The 25,608-nt window shown below is 39.0% G+C and overlaps 2 protein-coding genes across 3 annotated transcripts in view; one reads left to right on the top strand and one right to left on the bottom strand.

Annotated features, from left to right (window-relative positions):
• Positions 1-19,093, top strand: part of LOC103995420 (anaphase-promoting complex subunit 1) — a 44,929-nt gene extending 25,836 nt beyond the window's left edge. Inside the window, exons 20-38 of one of the 2 annotated variants that reach the window (XM_065079859.1) lie at positions 287-358; positions 1,952-2,045; positions 2,117-2,199; positions 2,308-2,364; positions 2,508-2,585; positions 2,750-2,871; positions 2,946-3,103; positions 4,402-4,478; positions 4,580-4,693; positions 12,624-12,725; positions 15,461-15,601; positions 15,694-15,867; positions 16,233-16,296; positions 16,381-16,520; positions 16,604-16,755; positions 17,677-17,755; positions 17,831-17,929; positions 18,337-18,757; positions 18,893-19,093. In XM_065079859.1, the coding sequence (XP_064935931.1) occupies positions 287-358; positions 1,952-2,045; positions 2,117-2,199; positions 2,308-2,364; positions 2,508-2,585; positions 2,750-2,871; positions 2,946-3,103; positions 4,402-4,478; positions 4,580-4,693; positions 12,624-12,725; positions 15,461-15,601; positions 15,694-15,867; positions 16,233-16,296; positions 16,381-16,520; positions 16,604-16,755; positions 17,677-17,755; positions 17,831-17,929; positions 18,337-18,723 (2,193 nt within the window). In that variant the 3' untranslated portion in view covers positions 18,724-18,757; positions 18,893-19,093. The remainder of the gene's footprint in view (positions 1-286; positions 359-1,951; positions 2,046-2,116; positions 2,200-2,307; positions 2,365-2,507; positions 2,586-2,749; positions 2,872-2,945; positions 3,104-4,401; positions 4,479-4,579; positions 4,694-12,623; positions 12,726-15,460; positions 15,602-15,693; positions 15,868-16,232; positions 16,297-16,380; positions 16,521-16,603; positions 16,756-17,676; positions 17,756-17,830; positions 17,930-18,336; positions 18,758-18,892) is intronic. The other variant, XM_065079860.1, reaches the window with a different exon arrangement.
• An 859-nt stretch (positions 19,094-19,952) lies between these two features.
• On the bottom strand, positions 19,953-22,242 carry LOC135587966 (xylan O-acetyltransferase 1-like). The gene is made up of 5 exons (XM_065079858.1): positions 21,609-22,242; positions 21,354-21,525; positions 21,075-21,274; positions 20,837-20,995; positions 19,953-20,470 (listed from the first exon to the last, which is right to left on the bottom strand). The coding sequence occupies exons 1-5, from the start codon at positions 22,202-22,204 to the stop codon at positions 20,086-20,088; spliced, it is 1,512 nt and encodes a 503-aa protein (XP_064935930.1). The 5' UTR covers positions 22,205-22,242; the 3' UTR covers positions 19,953-20,085.
• Between the last annotated feature and the right edge of the window lie 3,366 nt (positions 22,243-25,608).

The raw sequence follows: 25,608 nt of genomic DNA, 5'->3' as shown, positions 1-25,608 counted from the left end.
AACTTTGTATTGATGTGAAAATTTGTTTAGTTTATACGATTCGGTTTCTTATTATGCCACTTTACGGATTGAAAATATGGAACACTATGGTATCTGTTTAAACTACTAAGATCATTAGTTAAATTTGTTCTTCATGTTTTCTCTTGTAAGTTTCAATTTTGTTTTGTCACATCTTTTCTTTTTGAAGTTGTGTCGTCTAAAATTCTGTGTTTGCTGATGCCACACTTGGCAAAAAATAAAATGTTTATGATTCTGATTTGATCTTTTTTTGTCAAATGGTCTTTAGTCAGCTGCACTAGTGGCTATTGGGCTTCTCTATGAAGGTTCAGCCCATCCATTCACCATGAAGATACTTCTGGTATGTAAATGATGAATTTCCACTGCAACTTTTTGAAAAACATTAAGTCCTCTAATGTCTTCTGGGTTGTTGAAATCTAAGATAAGATATTATTTAGTGCGTGCAAGTGATTTTAGCACTCCTATCAAGTACAATGAAAGTGCTAATATAACTAGGGACTGAAGGTTATAAGTCACAAAAAAGGGGGTCATAACTGATTTGAATGACATTTCAGGGCAAAAATTATAGTCTTGTTTGTGTAGCCTTCGTCATCATCGGATGACATTGTACTTCACTGTTCTGTGCCTTGTTTCTTGATGTGTCTAGTTCTCATGTTAAGCTGATTTGTCTTTGTGCTTATAACAGAATACTCATTATTGCTCCAACAAATCCATTAATTGGTGCTTTGTGTACTGAGGTATAATTTGTGTTAGGCTTTTTCTTTTACTTGCATGGGAAGTAGCCAGTTCATGATAGATGTTTGATACTATTAACAGTATAATTTGTGTTAGGCCTTTTCTTTTACTTGCATAGGAAGTAGCCGGCTCAGGATAGATGTTTGATACTATAAACCATGATTGTTTCCTGCTGATTCTCCTACATTGTGTTTTCACTCCATATAAATAGAAAGTGATGTAGACCTGGTGGATCACTGTCTACTGCATAATTAAAGAACTGTTGTTTGGGAGTCATTCTGAAGTATTGGCTTTCAGCCAACTAAACATATGCCGTGTGTCAAGATGGTCAATCATTTGTTTCATCCTTTTCTACATCTCATGGAGTCTTAGCAATCTCTTAGTGTCTAGGGTTTACTTTGATTTAATGAATATAATAGATGAATTGAATGAAAATATTCTTCATTTCAATTATGTCTAGGTATTCAGTTATTTTTCAGAAACTTTCTAGTGTCTACCTGAAATTATGTCAGATACAATCAACATGTTTATCGTAAGCCTTCTTTAAATCAATAGAAACAATATGCAAATCTTTCTTCTTCTAGTACGTTTCCATTAATTGTCTCAATAAATATGCAGCTTCCTCTGTTTATCTTCCAAGCATAAAATCAAAATTGATTTTCAGAGATATAATTATGACTAAATATAATTGTGACTACTCTGTGAATTCAAGATAACAATATCATGGCTGGGAGGTGCGGCTGAATGTCTCCTGCTCTATTCGTGTAACCTGTTCTTGTACACTGCATGTCTAAATATGAGTTTTTCTTAGCCACATACCCACATGTTCAAAATACTGTGGTTTTATATGTTTATACATATCCAAGTGCCTTGGGATTATTACCTGCATATGCTGGTTTTTGTACTAGGCTCTTGCCTTCAGGGTTTTCATTTTTATTACTTGAAATCTAAAACTACTTATCAGGTTGGTAATATGCTTTCACATGCATGCTGCTTTAGTATGTCATATTTTCTTGTGTATTCAAATTCTATGTTGAGCTCACTAAATACAGGCATATTCTGTTTCTGTTTTCTGCATCGAGCATCTACTTATTGAGGATTTTCCATTTGTAAAATATGTCAAAAACACTTTTAATTTTTCATTCTAATTTCAAAGTTGAATAATTTATGTTCAGATGTTACATTTAATTGTTTGCAGGGAGAGATAGGTCGAAGAAGTGGTGGTGATAATGTGCTTGAAAGAGAAGGATATGCTGTTGCTGCTGGATATGCACTGGGACTTGTAGCTTTAGGTTTGTAATATCTGTTGGAACATAATTTTTTTTATATTTGTCTTAGTGACTGAATGAATGCTTCATGGAAGGTCGTGGGAAAGGTGCATTTGGTTTTGTTGACAGTTTTGTGGATCGACTTTTTCACTATATTGGCGAGAAAGGAGTTCAAAATGTACATCTTCTGCTTGTCTTAATAAAATGATAGTAATTTGGACTATCTTTAATAATTATCTTCAGTTTTTGTCAGCTTTTCCAACACTGTACAGGTTTTATTTTGTAGGGGAAATCTTCAGTAGTGTCACAAACAACAGATGATCACATCCGCATTCTTGGGCAGGTGACACATTTGCTGCAGTACATTTTTTTTCTTGCTGAATAGTTTTTGTCAATTATATTAGAGTTTCACCTAATTTATGTAGTATCCTAGAAGATTTAATGATTAAGTATTGACATAAAAATATTTTGTTGTTCTCTATCCAGATGGTGGATGGAGCTCACATAAATGTTGATGTAACTGCTCCTGGTGCTACAATTGCACTAGCACTGATATTTATGAAGGTAGAGTTTCTACTACGAAGAAAAATTTTCAAGTATTGTAATCTCTCTCTATAAACAATATGCTACATAATGGGCAGGCAACGAATGGGTACTATTATTTGTGTTTCTTGTTTCTTTACACAATATATATTTGGCTTGTTATGCTGTTCAATTTCATATTACAGACAGAATCAGAAGAAATGGTGTCTAGACTCCATCTTCCAGTAACTCACTTTGATCTGCAGTATGTGAGGCCTGATTTTATCATGCTTCGTGTCATCACACGGAATTTGATTATGTGGAGCAAGTAATTTACTTTGTTTATTATTTATATACTCATGTGTTGACTCATTGGTAATACTAACTTTCACACATTTTCAGCATGCAGCCATCTAGGAACTGGATTGAATCTCAAATTCCTGATATTATCAAATTAGGGGTTTTGAGATTAGATGGAGTAGTTGATGATGATGAGTTTGATGCTGAAGCTGTTGTTCAGGCCTATGTGAACATAGTAGCTGGTGCTTGCATTTCACTTGGTATTTGAACAATCTCTTCATCACTGTTTCTTCAGTAATATTGTAATTTAGTTTCTACATCTATGATGGGTACATATCTAGTATATGTTGAAAAAGGCTGCTTCTTTCTCATCTTTGCTTAGGTGGGATTTGACCAAGTTTTCTGTAATTTAAAGCATGGTATGCAGTACCGAATGGTATCGCCCGGTACGGGTGGTACGTATCGGTCCGATGGCATACCGGTACACGGACCGTCCAGTACCGGACGGAACGTGCTATAGTGCTATAGTACTATACTGTAATAGTGCTACAGTGCTACAGTAAGGAAGAAAATATATAAAACTGTTCGGTACACCTTGGTGTACCGCTCGGTACACCGGTACTGTACCATACCAAGCTAACCTCGAAACACCGGTACAGTTGGTATTGCATATCTTGATTTAAAGTACATTCGCATTAATGTAGGTTGTCAAATCTGTATGTCATAATTCTTTCAGTGATTCAGCATTCGGAACCTTTTTGATCTTCCTTTTCTGAGTGTTCATTCAGCTTTGGTCTCTGGTTTCTAACCCTCACCCATGATTTAATACCTCCAAATACATCACAATATTTCTTATTTGTTTCACAGTGGACTGTTCAACTGTACTTTATTCTGCTCTCATTGCAGACTTCCATTTCAGTTGTCATCAAATTTCTATTATGAAGACTTTCAATCCCAGCTTCTTTGATGGTTCTTTTCAGAACTAATGATCATATCATCCAATTTTTCAAAAAAATTTATTCTGTATGCAAGAGTATGAGAGGTGAGCCTTGGTGCCATGGTAAACTTGCTCTTTTGGAACCTGAATGACCAAGATTTTAGTCGTAGAAACAGTCCTTTTGCTTGTATGTGTGAGGTCCATCATTGGCAGGAGCTTCTTTCTCTTTTTCAGTTCCATATGCAACCATGTTTTTAGCAATCCCATCTATCACTATGCTGTATAACTTAATAATGTCAACTTCATTGTGTAGTATTTAGTTAATCCAAACTGAAGCAGGTCTTTCTAATTCAAAAATCTCCCCCTTTAATATCCTCTCAATGCTACCCTCTCTCTCTCTCTCTCTATCTATCTATCTATCTATCTATCTATCTATCTATCTATTTACACATATTTAAATGATCAGAACAGTATATTTAAATGTATAATTTTTGTGGTTTGATCAAATGCTTTTGTTAATTTAGCTCTTTTGTATTTCTTCACCTACGTAAGGCTTCAATATATTTTGAAGTGTGTGTTTGTTGCTTATCTTTCATTAATCAGCATTGAACCTGCTTGTAGGAATAAAGTATGCTGGCACCAAAAGTGAAGAAGCCCAAGAGCTGCTATATAATTATGCAATCTATTTTCTGAACGAGGTTTAATTTAATTCTAAACTTTCGTCATCATATGTGACAGTGCCTATTGGTTAATTATGCAATCTATTTGAAGGATGTAACATTGACTGATACCTATGCAGATTAAGCATGTGCCGGCAACAACAAACATTACCTTACCAAAAGGAATGCTACAATACGTGGACCGTGGCACTTCAGAGATATGCCTGCACCTTATTGTTCTTTCTCTCTCTTTGGTTAGAATTTTCATTTCTCTTTGCTTTAATGAGATCAAATAATGTTGTTATTTGCATATCACTAATATTACCCAAATTGCTACATATTCTAACACATCTGTTTCTTTTATAACATAAATTTACAACATCTGATCGTGCATTTTTATTATTGGGACCAACTTTTCATGGATTGCCTTCTCTAATAGGCACATAATGCATTTGTGAGGTTGATTAAGAACTCTTTATACATCTTTTCATTGAATAAGTGGATAAAAAAGGTTCTTCTAGTTTGTTTTGATGCTATATAACCTTATGTTCAAACTGTATAACTATAGTTGACTAGCAAACAATGATAGTTGTGTCAAGCATCTAGTGCATGCTGCACCAAAAAGGTATTGGCAATTATTGGTGAGACTGTTAGGACTCTAGTTAAGAGAGTCCTAATTGAGAGGGACATTCATGTAAAACCTACCTAAGCCGACCCCTATTAAAGAGGTGAAGAGATTGGCTAGGGTTAGGAGGTTGTTTCTTAGAGATGAATTAGGAGTTGTAAAGGAATAGGAGTCTTGAGTAGAAGTCCTATTAGGAGTTGGTTAGAAGCAGGAGTCTTGAGTAGGAGTCCTATTAGGAGTTAGGGTTTAGAAACCCTATAAATAGTCATGTATTCCTTCTCTTTTGATAAGCAATAGATGAATCTTTTCTGTAGCCTTTGAGCAATAACTTGGAGGAAGGAACCCTTATAGAGTTCCAAGGAGGTCGATCCCCTAAAGAGATCAACCCCAAGTTTAGAATCTGCAAGGGTTCTAACACTTGGTATCAGAGTAGCGTTCTTGGCATCTCGCTGCCCTTCCACAGCCATCCATCAACCCTCCACAACTGCCCAAAGCAATTCTCACAATTGCTTAAGAGATCGTTGCCAAATTTTGTCGTCATCTCCACCACCACGGTTCATCCTTTGATCTCCCCGTGAATTGCAACAGGTTCTAGTTTTCTACCTTACTGCTACTGCAATTTAGTTATCCTTATTTAAAAATCCCAAAAAAATTATTCCTATATTGCTGCATAAACTTTTCGTCATAAAGTTTTCATCTCTACGACGAAAGATATATTGCAGAATTCCAACCATATAGCACCGTCTGTTTGATCTTGCTACAGTATTTTTTCTATCGAAATCTCTACGAAATTTTTATGACATTTTTGACATTTCCTAACAGCAGATTTTCTTTGGTTTTGTCAACAAATTCTCAATATAAACCATTGATATTTTACGTCTAATCTGCTACACTTGAAAATCTGCACTGTAAAATTTCAGCCGCATAACACTGTTTGTTTGATCTTGATACTACGTTGTTTCTATCTAAATCTCTACAAAATTTTTATGATAGCTTTGACACTTCCTAACAGTGGATTTCCCTTTGGTTTCATCAAAAAATTCTCAATATAAACTACTGATCTTTTATGTCCAATCTGCTATACTTAAAAATCTGTGCTGCAGAAAGTTTCAACCGCATATTGTTACCTTAACCCATCTTTTTGCAATCTTTTTTGAATGAAATTTCTTCTACACTTCATAGATCATCTTGGCTTCTATCTAAGATTGATCTATCAAGGAATTCATCTCTAAAACGATTTTGTGTTGCTCCAAATTTTTGTCGTAAGCCGTTGAAATTTTTCGACGAGAATTCTGCAATCGCAACTTGCACCAATTTCCTTACAGTTATACTGTCGAAATTTTCTTGATTAAATTAGACATCCTTGCTGTCATATAAACTGTGATTTTGCTATCAATTACCTCAATTCTCTCAAATTTTTGGTGGAAATTACATCGAGAAACCGTTGTTTCTTCGACGACAATTCTACTCTTACAAGATAGCACATACTTGTTGCAACTTCCACTGATTTCTATCAAACCTTTGTTACCATCTACCACAGATCCAAAACTTTCATCCATAACCCTAAAACTCCACCAAACCACACCCTCAAACTGCACCCAAAATAGCCACAAAACAAGCCTAAACCATAGCCTACATCCACCAATCCACCAACCCTTTCGACCATCACCTCTCTCAGCCAATACATGCCTTTAACCCGACAACAAAAGAGAGATCTTAACATCACAGATTTGGCGGCATATACTACGGCATCTGAGGAGGTAATCAATGCTAAATTCGAAGCCTTCGAGGCGCGAATGGAGGATAAGATTCGGACGCTCTTTACCGAACTCAGATTGGGCCGACCACTAAGCCCGAAGAAATCACATCAAGGAGAGAGCTTTGCCCAATCGCACCAAGCCCGAAGACATGACTTCCAAGAGAGGGGAAGCTCTATGACCAACCCCAACTATCCATGCATGAGAGTGGAATTCCCTAGATGGGAAGGAGACCCAATTGGTTGGATCTCACGCGCGGAGCGATATTTTCGGTACCACAAAATCGCGGATGCATCTATGGTAAAAATTACAGCTATATACATCTTGAAGGGGATGCTATACAATGGTTAGATTGGTTTGAACATACTTATGAAGTTCTTTCATGGCAACAATTCAAAGAAGGATTGTTGATCCGCTTCAGACCAGCCGATTACGAGAATATTGACGGACAACTAGCAAAGATCCGACAAACCTCCACCATTCAGGAGTACCAAACCAGGTTTGAAAGGTTATCTAATCAAACTCGTGATTGGTCTAAAAAACAACTATTGAGGACCTTCATTGAGGGCTTGAAGCCGGAGATCCGAGGAGAAGTTAAAGTGTGACAACCGTATACACTTATGGCAGCCATCTCTTTCGCACGACATCAAGAGGAGCAATTGAACCATGAAGCTCGGAGGACTAGGGTCGCTCCTCATCCAGTAATATTGAAGCCCTCAGCCCCCTCTACCGTCGACCAAGTCCCTACACCAAAGAGGTTAACAAGAGAAGAGCTTCGGGAGCGATATGCGAAGGGGTTATGTTGGCATTGTGACGAGCCGTGGAGCCATGAGCATCGCTGTAGTAAAGGGAGACTTTTTATGATTGAACCAATAGAAGAAGAGGTCATTGAACATCCAGAAGAGAGCCTTGAACATGAAGAAGAAGATGCAGAAGAAGAGCCACAACCGACCGAAGTTACGGTACATGCACTAGCCGGCTACTCAAACCCACAAACGATGAAAGTTGGAGGCCTTCTCAAACAACAACCGATCACTGTTCTCATCGACACGGGCAGTACTAATAACTTTCTAAACAGCAAGGTTACTATCCAGATGGCCTTACCTATCGAGAATTGCAGCAGGTTTGACGTTAAGGTCGCCGATGGATGGATTTTGAAGTATGATCGTAGGCGCCCGCAAGTGAAACTGTTGCTGATCATGAGGCCTTACCAAGAAATAATTGCATATTTCTTCCTTCTCCCTCTTGATGATCATGAGGCCATGCTCATAATTAAATAGTTGACGACATTAGGTGATATTTCTTGGAATTTTATGCAACTAATTTTGAAATTTTACAGTAAGGAGAAACATGTGATACTGAACGGGAAACGTGGGGGAGATGTAACGACGATTTGCACACAACAAATGGAGAAGGTTTTGCATAAAGCATGCAGCAGATTTTTGGTACAACTTGAGCAGCAAACTAAGGGAGAGCCAATAGAATTTGAAGATCCAAACCTACTTCCTTTGCTTGCCGAATTTTTAGATATATTTGACGAACCGTACAACCTACCTCTTACCCGTCGGCATGATCATTATATAACGATTCTTTCAGGCAAACCTCCAGCAAATACTCGGCCATATCAACATCTACATCTCCAGAAGGATGAAATAGAAAGGATTGTAAAAGAGATGCTCGAAACAGGAGTTATTCGGCCAAATTGCAACCTCTACTCTTCACCAGTGCTACTTGTACGCAAGAAGGACGGAACATGGCGAATATGCGTTGATTACCGAGCTCTCAATGGCATAACCATCAAGGACAAATACCTTATTCCAATACCAGATGAATTGCTAGATGAAAGGGAGCACAAATCTTCACAAAGCTGGACCTTTGATCCGGGTATCATCAAATATGAGTGTGTGAAGAAGACATACCGAAAACCACATTTTGAACACACAACAACCACTACGAATTTTTGCTTTCTTCAACAGAAGGTGGAATATCTTGGGCATATCATATCAGAAGATGGTGTGACAGTGGACCCCTTCAAAATTGAAGCAATGCAAAACTGGCCTACCCCGAGGAACATAAAATTGATACATGGCTTTTTGGGTTTAACAGGCTACTATCGTAAGTTCGTGAAAAACTATGGAAAGATCAATGCACCACTTACTTTCTTACTGGAAAAATATGTTTTCCAATGGTTAGACAGAGCCTCCGCTGCCTTCGACAAACTTAAGGCAGCCATGATGACGACGTCGGTGCTAACACTACCAGATTTCAACCGACTCTTCATTATTGAGGCCGACACATCTGGAGTCGGAATTGAAGCCATTCTCATGCAAGATGGTCGACCACTCGCATACACTAGCAAGGCATTATCTCCCTCCCATCAAAATAAGTCAACATATGATAAGGAGATGCTCGCCATTGTGCGCGCAGCAGCGAGGTGGAGACCCTACTTGATTGGTCGACGATTTCAAATTAAAACCAACCATAAAAGCCTCAAGTACTTTTTGGAGCGAAAGATATCATCCCCTGAGCAGCAAAAATGGGTAACAAAACTTCTTGGATTTGATTATGAAATAACTTACAAAAAGGGGAAAGAGAATGTTCTTGCAGATGCGCTTTCGCAGCTACCCGAGCAAGCTGAAGTTTCTGCCGTTTCACTTCTTACCAGCGACTTCCTTGAAGATATTAAGATGGAATGGCAGGAAGATTCAGAGACTAGTAAGATTATAAAAAAATTAGAGGAAGCACCAAGCTCCGTGGCTCATTACAATTGAGACTCAAAAGAATTACACTATAAGGGACGCATTATGCTTATGATAAATTCTACTTGCATCTTCACGAGCAGATTTTGGACAAAGTTATTCCATATGCAGGGTACTAAATTGAAAAGGAGTACGGCATATCACCCACAAATCAACGGCCAGACAAAAGTTGTAAATAGGTGCTTGGAGACAGCCCAACGCCACCCACCAAATATGACTATCCAAGGAGAATTCCAGACCCAGCCAAGTGCCATTATTGATCGACGGATCGTGACTCGACGATGACGACCCACTACTAAAGTGCTAATACAGTGGGTGAACCTACCAACAGAAGATGCCACTTGGGAGAACTATGACGACTTGAAGATCAAATTCCCAAAATTCATGAATCGTCAGCCTCGAGGATAAGGTTGATTTGAAGAGGGCGGGTCTGTTAGGACTCTAGCTAGGAGAGTCCTAATTGAGAGGGACATTCATGTAAAACCTACCTAAGCCGATCCCTATTAAAGAGGTGAAGAGGCCGACTAGTGTTAGGAGGTTGTTTCTTAGAGATGAATTAGGAGTTGTAAAGGAATATGATTCTTGAGTAGAAGTCCTATTAGGAGTTGGTTAGAAGTAGGAGTCTTGAGTAGGAGTCCTATTAGGAGTTAGGGTTTAGAAACTCTATAAATAGTCATGTATTTCTCCTCTTTTGATAAGCAATAGATGAATCTTTTCTGCAGTCTTTGAGCAGCAACTTGGAGGGAGGAACCCCTATAGAGTTCCAAGGAGGCCGATCCCCTAAAGAGATCAACCCCAAGTTTAGAATCTGCAAGGGTTCTAACAGAGACACTGATGATACTAAAACATGGTTAAGCAGGGGGGTTAGAGTAGGTAGAAAGGTGTCAACATAACCACATGCCACAAAACGATAACCCGTGCTACTTTGTAGCCCTTATAAGGTTCATGGTTGTTCCTAAAAAGGTGAAGTACACTTTCCTTTTTTCCCATTAGTCATGGATTCTGATGTTCTAGTCACATATTGTCCGTCGGAAAACAAATTTCTAATTTTGGTGTGATCCTATTAAGGTAGGGATAATAGAAACTTCTTTTATGGCAAAAGATGGGCAATGCTTATATCTGCTTATGGTAAGATGCACCCTTTGGCAAATCCTTATTAGATCAGTCAGGGGCTACAACAACAACAAAGCCATAACGTGTCATTGTGTCAACTGTTTGAGACTGATTGCTTGGATCTTTTGCCATGATCGAGATAAATATAAAGAGTCATATCTTTAGTTAAGTTATAAATATTTTAATATTTATTTATAGTTTCTATTGAAGTCTTTTTAGGTCTCTCTACTAATCATTTCACCTCTTCTTCGGAGCACATGTCCATATTATCTTAAATGATTCTCTCTTATTTTATTTTCTATATCATTTTAAATGATTCTTCCTCATTTTATATTTTATTTAGGTGACACCTAATCATTCAGGAATGAAAATCCTTATTTCTTTATCTTTCCTAGTATGATCAGCCATGGATTCTGGTAGATTTATTCTGCCCCGTAACCACTATGGTCAGATAATTCTGGAGGCATAGGTTGGGCCATTTTAGCTTTTTAAGTGGCCTGAACAATGTTACAAGATATACAATAGTGCTTTGATGTTGAATTTTAATTTCAGACAAGACCTGAGCGACATCACCTATTTGTATATCGATCTAGTTACATGCTTAGGGCAAGGCCAACCAACTTGGTGGGTTTGGAGGCTCCAGGTCATTAATTGAAGCAGTCCTAATGCATAGGATAGCTTGGCTGGGAACTAAGGGGCCGAATACTACCACATCAACCCTTCATGATATATTAGACACCTATGTGGATGCTTTGTGACCTACACGAGTTTGACTCACTTTAGAGATGGTTTGATTAGTCTACTGACTTGTTCGTACTTACAGGACACAAGCACGGTGCAGTTAATACTTTTTTTCTTTAAGCTGAATTGGAGAAGGCCAAGAAGGCTCCTAGTCACCTGATGTGAAGGACAAGAACATAGGATTAGAGGACTTACATTTATAAATGTTGTGAATACTTATTTTAATTGGCTGCATACCACATGTCTTGAGGTACCATGATCGTACTCTCAGAAGCTATATTCCAAAACATTGATCTTATACCAGTTTTAAGTAGTTTTTATGCAACAACTAATAAGAAGTGGGTGAAGATATAAGACTTTTGGGTGAAGTCATAAGACACTGGAGCAATGTAATGTCTCATGTCTATACATGATGAGCATAAATGATAGATCAGATGATTGTTGTAAAGAAGAAAATGAAATGACATGTGCAGATATATAGGTGTGTACATGATTGCATGATACACATATTTGGGCTGATATGGACTGCAATTTTTTTTTTCATACTAGATAATCATCGTAAGAGTCACATGATCCTCTTGAAACTTGAGGCTTACGAAGTCATGGAGCCACTATGGGTTAAATACGTTTCTTCTTATCTTTAAGGGAATGATTTCACTGTGTTGAGCCTTAGGGGAGGGTTGTGTCAGTCTGTTTTGCACATTATATGTGAACCTATGTTGACATGTCTGTTTGTTGCAAATTTTTTGTACAGGCTGAGTAACAGTAATATGGGTTTGTGCATTTTACTGATGATTACCTTGCTAAGTTTTCCTTTTTTTTGTTTCCATTTCTGTTATGGTAGGACTATGTGTTGTTTCCTTCATACTTAGTTGATTTAGATCATGGTTTTAAATGCATGCTCAATAACGGTGTCGGTAATTTATCTGACTGATGTAGTACTAGCGTATTGGGCGGCATACCGATTGACTTGTATCACCAATATCATTGAATAAAAATCAACTGTAGTATATACTGGCATCATCTGACCAGGTTTTTAAAACATTGATTTAGATTGCTTTCAAGGTTCATATGTGATAAGTTTTACAAGATTTTTTTAATAATATATATTTCTGTTCACATATCATGCTGGTTTTATAGAAATTTTTGAACTTGTATCCCATTCATATGATGTATTTTTGTAAAATAGGTTATGGCAGGATCTGGGCATCTACAAACATTTCGGTTATTGAGATACCTGCGTGGTCGAAGTTCTACAGAAGGGCACATAAATTATGGAATCCAAATGACTGTAGGTTTTGTGTCTTTACTATCTAAGATGTACACATGCTATCAGAAAAATATCTGAAAAGCTTTGTCATGATGAAAATTGAGAAGTACTTCAAGATTCACGATTGTCCCTTTTCTTTTTCCTGACTTTAGTTTCGTTTTTGATATTTATGCTAAAGTTTGATAGTGAAACTTGTCTGATATTTCAGGGTATAATGAGATCCTGACATTATTATAGTGAATCTGTGCATAGAACCTTTTGTGAGTAATGACTAAATTGCATATGCTGATGCTTTTTTTTTATCCTCGGTCCTTAATATATGGTATTTATGATGCCTTAGGTTCTTATAGGTCAAAGAGATTTTATTTTGAAAATGTGTTTTATAAGCTTTAGAGCCTGGTTTATCCCATGGTCATTTGTAATGTGGGTCATTGGTTGCATGTACCATAGAACCTGGTACATGGATATCTTTGGTTCTTGTATGTTGATAGTAGGGTTAGTCCCTTTTAAGAGTCATGGTACAGGTTAATTTACTTGAATTGATTACTGTATCAATTATGATATTTTGGACTTAATAACCATTAATTATACATTCAACTGGGTCAAAATAATGGTCTTGGACATCTGAAAACTTCAATATCTAATTTTATTATTTTGTTGTTTTCAGTTATTCCATTCTTGAATGGAATTTAGAGTGTGTTTGTTTAGTGGGAATTTATGTGACGTCTACAAAACTGAATAATTTTCCTTTCTTGGAAGTTAGATCACACACTAGTACATTGTGAATCATATTGTGGAACCTATTCCATGACCTGGGTCTGTGGCATTATACGCTAATTTTGTAAGCATGCAAAATGTTTTGTTGCTTCATGACAAGGTCCGCAGATGGTTGAGATATTATGTTTTGTTTGCTTCAGTGACTAGGTATACCTAGAGTTGGTCAGTGCATGAGACTCCAAGTAATGCAAGAATTGAAGATGCTGAAATCTATAATGCCTTAACATTTTCATATGAATTACTCTTTAAGTGTGGTACCCTGGTTAGTTCTACATCAAATGTGGGGGACCTAGCGGGGCTGCGTTGAGGGCAGCTAACATGCGCGACCGTTTAGGGGAAAACAGTCATGGAGATGTAGGGAAAAGGAGTCGCTCAGAGGAGCGAGCATCTGAGATTGACATTCAGAGGAATGATCAACCCTTCGCGCAAGAGGCACCACTAGGACAAGCAAGTTAGGAAGAATGCATGGCGTACAAAGGTTGAGATGGATGAGTTTGAGCTATGGCTCAACGTTGGCAACCATACTTGATGGTGCTCAAGGCAAGCGAGGCGCTTGGTAAAGGATGAGACCATGTAAAGTGGAATGGGTTGTTCAGCGACCGAAAAAGTTGTGCAAAGCCCATAGAGGTGAGAGGAATTGTTAATTCGAAGAATTCGGTACTCATGAAAGGGCTTGTATGCGAACGATGGAGCGTTCGTGGCCATCCCGTAGGAGGCTTGGCGCCATAGAGTATTGAAACTTTCTCTTCGGCTTGAGAATGATATATCCGTAGGAGACTGAAGTGTGTAATGAGTTCAGCATGTTGCTAGGCCTTGAGGGGTGTAGTGGTGGTTATATTGACGTGGAGTCGCAATCTAGCAAGTGTGTTTGCGAGAGACAGAATAATGCACAGTTTGTTCAGCAAGGCGGAGTAGTCCAAGGGGATGGTAATCTCCGAAACTTTTAAAGAGAAGGAAGCGAAGAGAGAAGTTATTTCGACGGGACAGATATTCGGGAGGGATAAGTCCCGGCTCTCCAGAGGGAGAACTATGTGCAACGGACCGCACATGTTGAGAAGTACCTCAAAACAACTTCACAAAGCTTAACAGACCGAGCGAGTGGTGGGGAATCATCATATGATCTTGCATGAGATAATGTATTGGGGGATGCATTACGAGATCAAGTAGGGGAGCGATCCAAGGCAACACAAATGAAAGCACACTTGGAGTTGATATGGAGATCGGACTTAAATGGAGGGTTGACCCGTGGAATGGTGGGCGTGAGGGTCATCATCAATTCAATGTAAATCGAGGTGCGGAGCAACTTGGGTGTAACTTGACGATGTACCCAAGCCGCATGAAGGGAGACATAGAAGATGAAACATGGAGCGGAGGCATAGAGCTTTCCTTGGACAGAGGTCAAGGGCATAAACTCTTGCAGAGGTAAGAGTGGGATCACGTCGTTCCATGGGTCTTTCATTCTGATGGAGGGAACTTATCTTGCATGGTGCCAAAGATGAAAGGAGCTTTTGAGCACATGCAACTTATCTCGGAGAAGCATTTGATGAAAAGTGTATGCAGGCTTGATATGCAGTTTAACCACATATGAGCTACCTGTACAGTCTACACAGCAGAGGAATGTGGTTGCATATGTTACTGCAAGTACCTTTGCAGATGCATATGCTGACGGTACAAACATAGAAATGTGGTTTCATGTTATTATAGAAATGTGGTTGATAATAAATTTTACATGTTCATTTGCATAAGTTCACAGTGTTGCCGTTATTTGTGTTTGCCATTTATTTATTTTTTGGATTTGTATTGTGTCATTGATTTTGTTTTTGGTTGTGCATTACTTTTATATAGACCATGCATATGAACCCACATACTGGATATGCACTGCAGTGCCTTGACCAGATGTATAAGGGTCTGGCTGCTTTTGTAACATTGCTGGATATGTTTAATCTTAAAATTAGTCCTTAATTTTAACATTGCTGCAGGTTAGCTTAGCCATCGGATTTTTATTTCTTGGGGGTGGTATGCAAACCTTTTCAACTGGAAATAGTGCAGTCGCTGCACTTTTAATGACTCTTTATCCTCGTCTTCCTACTGGTCCTAGTGATAATCGTTGTCACCTTCAGGTACACCAGATTTTCTGCATCAGCTTTATGTATGTGTGTGTGTATATTCTATTTTTATAATTATTTAGTATATCTCATTGTGGCATTTATAGGCTTTCCGACATCTGTATGTAATTGCTGCTGAGTCTCGTCGGGTGCAGACGGTAGATGTTGATACAGGTCTGCCAGTTTATTGTCCCCTTGAAGTTTCAATCAAGGAAACAGAACACTATTCTGAGACTAGCTTTTGTGAAGTTACCCCCTGCATTCTGCCAGAACGCTCTGTGGTGTGTACATAATCTCTTCTCATTATCTTTTGAATGGTTATTTCTTGATTGAAACTATCTGTAGGATTATATTAAATACCATAAACTCTAGATTAATGCTGTTGCAGTTTTCCTTTGCTAATTTTACTGGTCAGCAACTTTGCCTAAAAATACTGATGCGGAACCTTATTAAATCTTAATCAGTAGTATCTCCAAACTTGAGTTTATGTCAAATCAATATTTCATATCTGTTCAATATTCTGTTTGCATTAACTTGTATACATATGTTTCCTCTTAAGTATAAACATCACAAAAAATAGTGCATAGAGGAATACATAAATTCTGAACTCAATTGGTGAATTTTAATAATTAAAGTTCACTTTCAGCTGAAGACAGTTCGAGTTTGTGGGCCTAGGTATTGGCCTCAAGTCATACAGCTTATTCCTGAAGGTAATGTTATGGGAACAAACAATTCTTTTGCTGCCTTCAATTAAATATTTAATTAATTAATGGGCATCTCCTTCTTTTGAAAAGATAAACCTTGGTGGAGATTTAGGGACAAGACTGGCCCTTTTAATGGTGGTATCTTGTACATAAAGAGAAAAGTTGGCTCATGTTCCTATGTGGATGACCCCATTGGTTGTCAATCTTTGCTTTCAAGAGCAATGCACAAGGTTAGATCTACTTGCTAAATTTTTTGTATATAATTTTCTCTCTAGCATATTTCATTTACAATTAAGCTGCATTCTCATTACAGGTTTGTGATACATCGGATATGAACTGCTCAAACACAAGAAACAATAACTCTGCACCTGGTTTATACAAAATTGATCAGTTAGTCAGTACATTCTCCGCTGATCCAAGCTTGATAGGTTTTGCACAACTTTGCTGTGATTCCTGGAATAGTAGGCAAGTCTAGTACCATCCTGATTTGACTGGCAATTTTTTTGAAAAAACATGAAATCTTCAGTAGTTTTGTATTAGAATTTTTTACTTGATTTCTCAACTCTGGAAATTTTTGGAAAAATGAAATCGTCTATAGTTTTGTTTTACATTTTTTACTTGGTTTCTTATCTTACTCTGAAATTGCTATTGGGCCTTCATGAAATTGATTCCTCGGTTGGGTGTAGAGCCAAGCAAAGAGCATGCACACATCATTTAAAAAGGACACTTGGTGAGAGAGGATTTCGTGAGCAAAGGCAGAGATTAGGGATAGAAAGTAGTTTGGGCAAGAATTAGGGCTCAATTGGTCAGGCAACTTGAGTGAACTAAACTAGGTTTGGGTGGTCGAGTGCAGATCTGGCACAGTCTATAAGGCTATCTGGTGCACCTAGAAAGCCCATCGCCCAAAACGATGTGCTTGCTAAGGCATCACTAAGGCAAAAGGCACGTTGCCTCATGTTGCCCTAGCAGATAGCAGTGTTTGAGTGCCTTTCGTCAACACTATGATTGTGTTTGTGATTTACTAGAATAGACAAAATGGGAATTGTTTATGCTCATGAACTGTCAATGGTATTACCAAACAAGGGGAATTTGAGAAAAATATTTTTAAGGTGGTTTGGATATGTTCAGAAAAGAAATAAAAAGGTACTGTTTAGACAAGATGATCACTCGTAGTTCCATTAGAGATATTGCTATTAATGGTGCTTTATGACAAGAAATATCTATATAACCAACCCAAAATTTTTGCAACCAGTTTGTCATGAATTCTTGAATCTATTTTGATAATTCATTATGATTCTCCTTTGTTTCTCAGAGTATGATTTTATGTTAGAAAGATTATGATAAGACATGATTTACCATCTGTTTGACTGGTGTTGTGAATTACAGGGCTGATGCCAATTTCCAGGAGTTCTGCTCACAATTACTATTTGAGTGTGTGAGCAAAGACAGGCCGGCTCTCCTTCAGGTGCATTCTATATTTATAAAATTTTCTCTGTTTCTTATCTTTCTATTAATCCTCCAATTGTGGCTGAGCATGCAGATCTATCTCTCGCTGTATACGACAATTGAAGCAATGTGGGAGCAGGTTAAAAGTTGTCGTCTTGTTTTTGAAGATTCACTTTTTCTTTCCAGCCTAAAGGCAAGTGCTTCCAATTTTTTCTACTTCTTTTATTAGGTTCCTTACAAATTTTCGGAGATAATTTATTCCTACTGCTGTAGAAGTTCTCAGGATTCTCTGTTGTATAGTGTTTTACATCTTTAATACACCTGATGTGTCTCCACCCGTTAATTTATTGAATATCAGTGCCAGTATTTACAGTGTGAACTAACCGATCAATGTTCTCAACTAAGTATTCAATGTTGCTCGTTGTATTCATTTCTGTGTGTTGTTTTGTTTGACACTAGATCTTCATTTACTTCCATATGTTGTAAAAATATTCGAAGAATAGTATATCTAGATTATTATCTTGCTCCTTTTCTTCTTTATTGGTGATAACATGGAAGTAGTTGTTCGACTAAAATATTTTGTTTCCTGTCATCCTGCAGCTTGCTTTAGCCTATAATGAGGCTCTCATCAATGGCAAATTGTCTTGTGGTAGTGTATCCATCATCCAATGTACATTCATTCAATCACTTAAAAGGCATATGGAAGAAATCCTGATATGTTCCCAAAGTCTGAATGAGAACGTCTTCAAATATTTGGATTCTGGAATTTGGCCTGATTGCCAAAGTGACGGGGGTAAAATGGATGCTATGCTTCTTTCTTGGTATCTTTTGTGGTATGGGATACCATCCTTCCGTGTCATAAAGTCTGCTGTCGAGAAAATCAAAGCAAAAGCTCCACTGTCCTTAACCATGATTCCTCTACTGCGATTGTTACTGCCAACAACCCAAGCAAAAGGCATTTTCGAAATAGACAAGTTCCAATTTTGATCTAGGGTCTTCCTGTTACAATCAGTTCAATCAGGTATGAAATGCAATAAAAACAAGGGATATCTAATGTTAAATCTGATTTAGAACCCTTTGATTTGTTTCCGTCATATTATTTCATTAATAGTTACGTAGTGCTGGCACCTTATTGTTGTATTTTTTATGATCGTAGAACATTAAAAGATGTTGACGATACGGCGGCTAAATGGGTTGATTGCCCCTTTAAAAGGGGGGCTTGATTGATGTGATGGCGAGAGGAATGTCAGCAAAACTTTTGTTCAGTATGGGCTTAAATGTAGCATCCATTATGTTACGCTTGCACAAGAAAAGAATTATACGGTGTACATGAAAAGACTTCAATTTGCAGAGAAAATAGGTGCACTAGTAAATATCATCAGTACTGGATTGCTCTTGTTTTACGAACTCGACATTGACCTTTGGTGGCGGTGATCGCCCTGGTTGGTGATTTGCTGCAGATGCAAGCAAATATCGGCATCTTAGCAATGCTTTTCGTTGGCAAGCCATCGCAGTTGAAGTAGATTCGACCCTTCTTGCATGAGAACCAACTGCTATAAGTTAAATAACCCCGAGTCCTTTGCTGGAGGCATACGTTATCCCCAGAAACTAACTGTTAGAAGAGTTGGTCGGACATGCGATTGATTCGAACAGCTTTTGGTCCCCTGTTAATCACGAGTTATCCGTGGTTGACCTTTTTCATCAGATAGAAAGAGAAGGAAACAAGTTGAGAGACCGTAGGGTGGTGGACTTTTTCTTTTTCCAAGAATAATTGGATCGAAAAGAGAAGCCGTGGGATGATGGAAACCCACCAGGTTTTAATTACTGGCCGCAGTGGGGTTCCCAGTGTGGTATGATCGTTTTGTCTTTGACCAACGAGCCAAGTATCTTTTGCAGATGATACAATTTAATCATCTTTGTCGTGTTGATTATAGATTTTAATTCAGATATTATACTTTTAGTTCATGAAGATTTTGTTTGAATTGTGCATAAATGAGATGGGTGAAGGTTCATCCGTGGATTGCTTTGGGAAAACCCAAACAGAATGTTGTCACATGAGACTTGTACCGTGCGAACTTGGACCAACGGGACGGACACAAGCAACAACTCCACTCCCACTCTGATTTCTCGCATGCCGTGAGAATTCTTCGAGTTCAAGAAATGCCAAAAGTTCGATTTTTTTTTATAAAAAAAATAATTATTGTTATTGTTTTATGTTTTCTATCGACACTAACAATGACACCGGTTGGGAACCCTCGTTTGAGTTTATGATCTCAGAATTCTTCAGAGGAAACAAATGTAAGAAAAATAAAGAAATCAAGGTTTTCTGACATTAGGAAAGAAAGGTATCTATGCAGCCGTGAGCCAGCGATCGGGACGCCACGGGGCGGAGGCGATCCGGGCGTAGAGGAACTCGTTCCAGGTGTCGGGGAGGCCCGGCAGGCACCAGTGGATGCAGTCGGCGTAGGTATCCGGGTCGGCCTGCTGCTCCGCCGTCAGCAGCTTCCCCTGTCGGAGCGTGTGCACGGAGGTGTGCGCGTCCTTGCGGGACTCCGACAACGCCGTGATCTTGACGAGCGACACCGGCACCCTCTCCTTCATGCCCTCCATCACCTCCTCCGCCACCGTGAGCAGCCGCCAGTCGGTGCCCACGTCCAGCGGATGCGACAGGTTCGTCACCGGCTGCGTTTCCAGTGCGCATTTGATCCCCTCCGGGTTGTCCCAGTCCGTGCTCCTGTAGTACATCAAGCGCTAAGTAAGGTAACGAGAAGTCCCACTACGAGATAAAACTCTTGCTTTAGGGTTATCCTCTCGATCTACGTCGATCTTTGTTATGGCGTATCTCATGTCACTGTCAGATCCTCTAAAATGAAGCCTCCACAAGAACAAGAGTTGAACTCTCCGCAACGGCTATTGTTTCATCTGCTTCTTTCTCTCTCTAGCTCACAGCTAGCGGGTTGGTGGTTGAACAAGACGCAGCAGCCGCCACGGGATGTGCTCATTGCCGTGCTCACAATTCTATCTATTGACTTTGTTGTCATCTTAGATTTGGTGACCGAACAACGAAAACAATGAATGTAGAGGCTGCTGCCCATCTTACTTGATGTGGTTGGGTGACATGCTCATGAAGAACACCATGGTCCGACTGGGATCCACGTTCCTCTGCACCCACTTCGCCCATGTATTCAGCACTCTCCTGTACGCCACCGGCCTGTCCACGTCGTCGTACTCCGTCGATCCTTCCTCGAACGATCCTCGCCTGCTTTCACCAAACCCCAAGCTCGTCAGTCCTGCAAACCAACCTCGGTGGGCGAAGCGTACCAAGGGATCCGACTCACAGGACTTTCATCTTCAGAGTGTTCATCCACCAGATGTAGGTGTTGAAGACGAGGTAGTCGACGTTCTTCCAGTTCCTGCCGTGCTTCGCGATCGACTTGGGCATGATGATCCGGTTCTGGATGCTGTGCATGTTGGGGTCGTCGGAGTTCGACTCCACCAGGAACGGTGCCCAGTAGAACTCCACCGTCGCGTTGTACTCCTGCCCACACCAAGCATACCATGGTCAGCCGTCATCCGATGAACGAGTCGTGATCGATCGATGCGGACGGGTGGATTACCTCGGCGCGGAACACGTTGAGCGAGCCATTCTTGGTGAGGGTCTTCTTCTCCGGCGGGACTGCGGACTGCACTAGGCACACCATCGACTCCCACTGGTTGCGGTTTAGCGAGTCGCCCACGAACATGAGACGCTTCCCCCTCAGCCTCTCCAGCATCACCTGCGCATCAAACCTTCCCTCATCCAAACGGTCCAAGTCAGTCGGCAAACCTCGTAAGGGATCGATCATTTGGTGGTCATGGAAGAATATATATACCGCGGCAGAGAGCATCCCTGGGGCTGCCACCGCCACTTCTGGTAGCCGTCGTCGCGCCGGCCGTTCCTCATGCAAGTCACCTGCTCCGTCAGGAACTCGCACTCCGGCTCCTTGTATATCGGGTAGCTCACCTCGTCGTACACCCAGTCGCCGGTGAACAGGTCGCAACTCTCCGGCACGTCGAGCACCACCCGTTCCCGCTCTGGCTCCGGCTCCTTCGCCGGCTTTTCGTGCACGTCCACCACCCTCACGTCGTCGTCCTGTGGTAACACCACCTTCACAGTATCTTCTGCGAATTCTTCGTCGGCCTGCTCTTGCGCGTGGCGGAAGTTGTTGGTTTCATGGTATTCCTCTTTGCTCGGCTCCACGATGGGGAATTCTTCGTGAGACATATCCGGCGACTTAGATCTGCTGCTGAAAGGATACTCGGCGATGGACTTGACGTCCTCGTTGTACATGAAGGTGATGAAGAGGAACACCGAGAAGATGATGACGAAGAGGGAGTACTTGCCGTTCTTCCGGCCGTTGCTGAAGGACGAGTGCTTCATGCTGAAGGCTTCTGATGCGAGAATCGACGCTTTCCGGCGAGGTAGCATCTGAACCTCGGAGTCACGGCTCACATGAAGGAGAGAAAGAAGAAGGATATATAGATGCAAGAGAAGAAAAAGGAAGCCAAGGTAAGGGAGTAAGTCTTTTGGGGTTCGTTGTAGTGAAGCTTTCTCAACAAACCTTCTCTTCTTGGTCGGATGGAGACTGTTGCTTTCAGTATCGCTTTATCTAGTCCCCACCATGGCCATCAAGAACACAAGTATTTGAATGGAGGTGGAGGAAGATGGAAATAAGTTTAGTTTCAGGCGTGGTTCTTGTCACCAGAATTAAGCTTCTCTCTCTCTCTCTCTCTCTCTCTCTCTCTTTATATATATATATATATATATATATATATATATATATATATATATATATCTTTGGACTTTTTTCGAGAAAATATCTTTAATTTTTAAATTTTGATTTGATATCTCTTTTTCCTCTAATATCCTAAATGCTCTTACCGCCCGTATCTTTGGTCCATTATGAGGTACGTCCATATAGAGCTCCAACTCTTTCCTCATGAAGCCTCCCTTGGTGCTCACTAATAGAGGCATCTTGTCTCCTCCCACATTGTTAATGGTCATCTCTTCCTCTTTCTCCCTGTCTTCTCTGATCTCCACATTCCCTTTCTCCTCCCCTAACCCATCATCGTTGAAGGATAATGGAGCCTCACGATGATAAATGATAGAAAGAGTTATTTAAGGTATTAAAAGAAAAAAGATATCAAATGTATATTTTATATATATATATATATATATATATATATATATATATATATATATATATATATATATATATATATATATATATATATATATATAAAATATGTTTGTTGGTTGCTTGTTACGTTGTATCTATTGGTATAATGAAGTCAGCACTTGCCCCTTCAACAGCACACCAACTCACTCTATTCTTTCCATTTCTATAATGCCACATCAAGCAGGTATACTTGAAAGTGTATCCTGGCATGCAGCGAGCAACCTAATGTTTGCCAAGAATACTCCCATCACCACCAACGCCACTGAGGAGAGATGGGGAAGATTGATTAATGTTTGCACACTTATGTTTTGGGCAGTATCAATAGCTTTGTTTCTCAACAAAGTAAAGCCAAAGCAAACAACTAAACTTGTACTTGCTGCTGATGTTTTGAATACCGCTAGTTGTTGCGTTGCGTGTAATTCTTGTGAAATCAGCTTCCAAAATGGTAGGAACACATTGCTTTCTCTTCAAGCGAAGCAATCTCAGACACAACTCATCAGCTACCCATTCCTTTGGTCATGCAAATCTGAGTAATGTCATACGCATATCATCGTCTCGGTTGCAGTACGCATTAAGTCAAGATATTGCTCGAACGATGAGATGTCTGATAGTTAGCTGAACTAATCTGCAGCTTGACGAGGAAGAAGTTGGGTATGTGGAAATCAGCTTATTTTACGGTCAGATCTACCTACTCATATGCAAATGACTCATTAATGCCAGTCTTATTCTGAGAACACTCTGCCACCTTAAGAATTGTGACTGCATGGTACGGTTTATGCTCTGTTAGGAGACTGCAAACAGTAGAGTCTTTTTCTTGGAAATCACTTCCTAAGTTAGAGATGGCAGAGGATACTAGTGGTCGACAAGAACCTCGATGTGGAATGTTGGTGATCAGAATCCAGAAACAATCAAAGGATAACATTTGTGGCATGAATCAGTTTGTAGATGTTGCCATGTGTTCATCAGACCATGGGGGGCAAAAGAAGAGCTTCCATGTCGGGTTTACCTCTCACAAGAGTTTGACTAGGAAGAGGACATGATCCTTGAGTTCATGGTGAGCCTGTGGTAGGTAGCAGGTTGTTAGAGCACTTTGATCATGTCCCCTTGACACCTATAGTTGATGGTTTATCTTTATATCAGGTGAGACATGGCAGGATTGATGTCAACAAACAGCAAAACACCAGTCAAACAGAGGGATGTGACTAGAATTCTAATAGAAAAGATGTCTTTGTTAAGAAAAAATGAGAAATATTTTGGATACTTGTGGATTTTTCTTTGTGGTGTCTAGAGAGGATGAGAGACTTATATTTGACTGGGATAACTCAAGGATTTTAATTGTTGGATTCTATGATTTTTTTTTTTTTTTTGCTTTAGAAGTCTCTCTCTCTCCCTAACAAAGAACACAAAAATCTCTTGTAACTACTAGTTAGTCATCATCATCATATGGGTCAAGAAGATGACAGCCTCTTCTCTCTCTGTTGCCTATTAAAATGATGAAAAGTTTGTATGTGAAGAATATAGCCCTTGCAAAATTCGAAACTATGTATGCTCATCATATTATTAGATAGAGTATATGAAAGATTAAAGTAACTTAGACTGCTAGTTACTTACTGGGAATACTCCCTCATACCATTGTTGCATTTGATCCCATTCCTATTGTGCCAGTTTAGTAGATGTAATAGTGATCAATTTGAATACGTCAGACCTAAGGGGATGATGATGAACCTCATGTGTGTAGAGTGGTTGTGGTAAAGTGAACTCTTGTCATAGTTTGCCTCAACTCATTTTCTTTTAGGAGAACACTTAGTCATAGTCGAGGTGTAACTCTTTAGAACAACAATGTGATTGGATCCCATTCGAGGAGTTTGCTCTCAAGCTAACAAACTACTCTGGATGTGTGAGAGTTAGCTTTTTCCAGCAAAGATATGTTTGGCATGTCAAGGTCTCTCAAGGAGGATTCAGAAAGGTTACTTATAATTTCTCTTTTTCTATTGATTATAGGTTGTAGGATTCTTGATTAGTTGTCTACGAGGAAGAAGGAATTTTGATGATTATATAAACATAAAAATAATAATTATATTTATTATTATATATATATATATAATAATATAAAAAATTAAATAATAATAAATCATTATCGTAGATACATCATCATTAGGCGGAAGAGTCACAACGATATCGATTTAAAAGGAGAACTAAACTAAACTTTTTTTCTCTTTCTATTCTTCGTGGGATCGTTAAAATTAATAGATTAGAGACTAAAGAAGATTAATAATAGATTTATAATTTTAACGACGAATGTAAGTCCTAGGAGATTTTATCTTTTTATAGTCAAGAGTAGATGATATGGGATGATAATTAGGAGAATTTCTTCCATTAAAATCATCTCGAATCCTATTATAATTGACTTCATTTCTTTTAACCGATAATCATAATTAAAATTTAATCAAATCTATAATATATTTTATTTAATTAGATAGGACCACGTAATCTAACATTCTTCTAGTTGTCCCATTAATTAGTAATATATAAAAAAAATTTAAATTTAAAATAAATTAATTAAAATTTTATTTAAAAATAATTTTACCTAATTAGATTCTAAAAATTTTGAAAAGTGTTTTATATATGATCATGAATTTTTAAACAAGCTAAT

This window comes from Musa acuminata, chromosome BXJ1-8, assembly GCF_036884655.1.
Source record: "Musa acuminata AAA Group cultivar baxijiao chromosome BXJ1-8, Cavendish_Baxijiao_AAA, whole genome shotgun sequence".
NCBI classification, from domain to species: Eukaryota; Viridiplantae; Streptophyta; class Magnoliopsida; order Zingiberales; family Musaceae; genus Musa; species Musa acuminata.
The sequence above is the reverse complement of the archived record's forward strand: the minus strand, read 5'-3'. Positions and strand labels throughout refer to the sequence as shown.

Bases quoted from the DNA above. Each gene is read 5' to 3' on its own strand.
- LOC135587966 (XM_065079858.1), bottom strand. From the start codon at position 22,204: ATGCTACCTCGCCGGAAAGCGTCGATTCTCGCATCAGAAGCCTTCAGC. The intron at 21,526-21,608 runs GTATATATATTC...GGATGAGGGAAG, and splicing joins CAGGGATGCTCTCTGCCGCG to GTTTGATGCGCAGGTGATGC. The intron at 20,996-21,074 runs GTGAGTCGGATC...TGGTGAAAGCAG, and splicing joins ACTCTGAAGATGAAAGTCCT to GCGAGGATCGTTCGAGGAAG.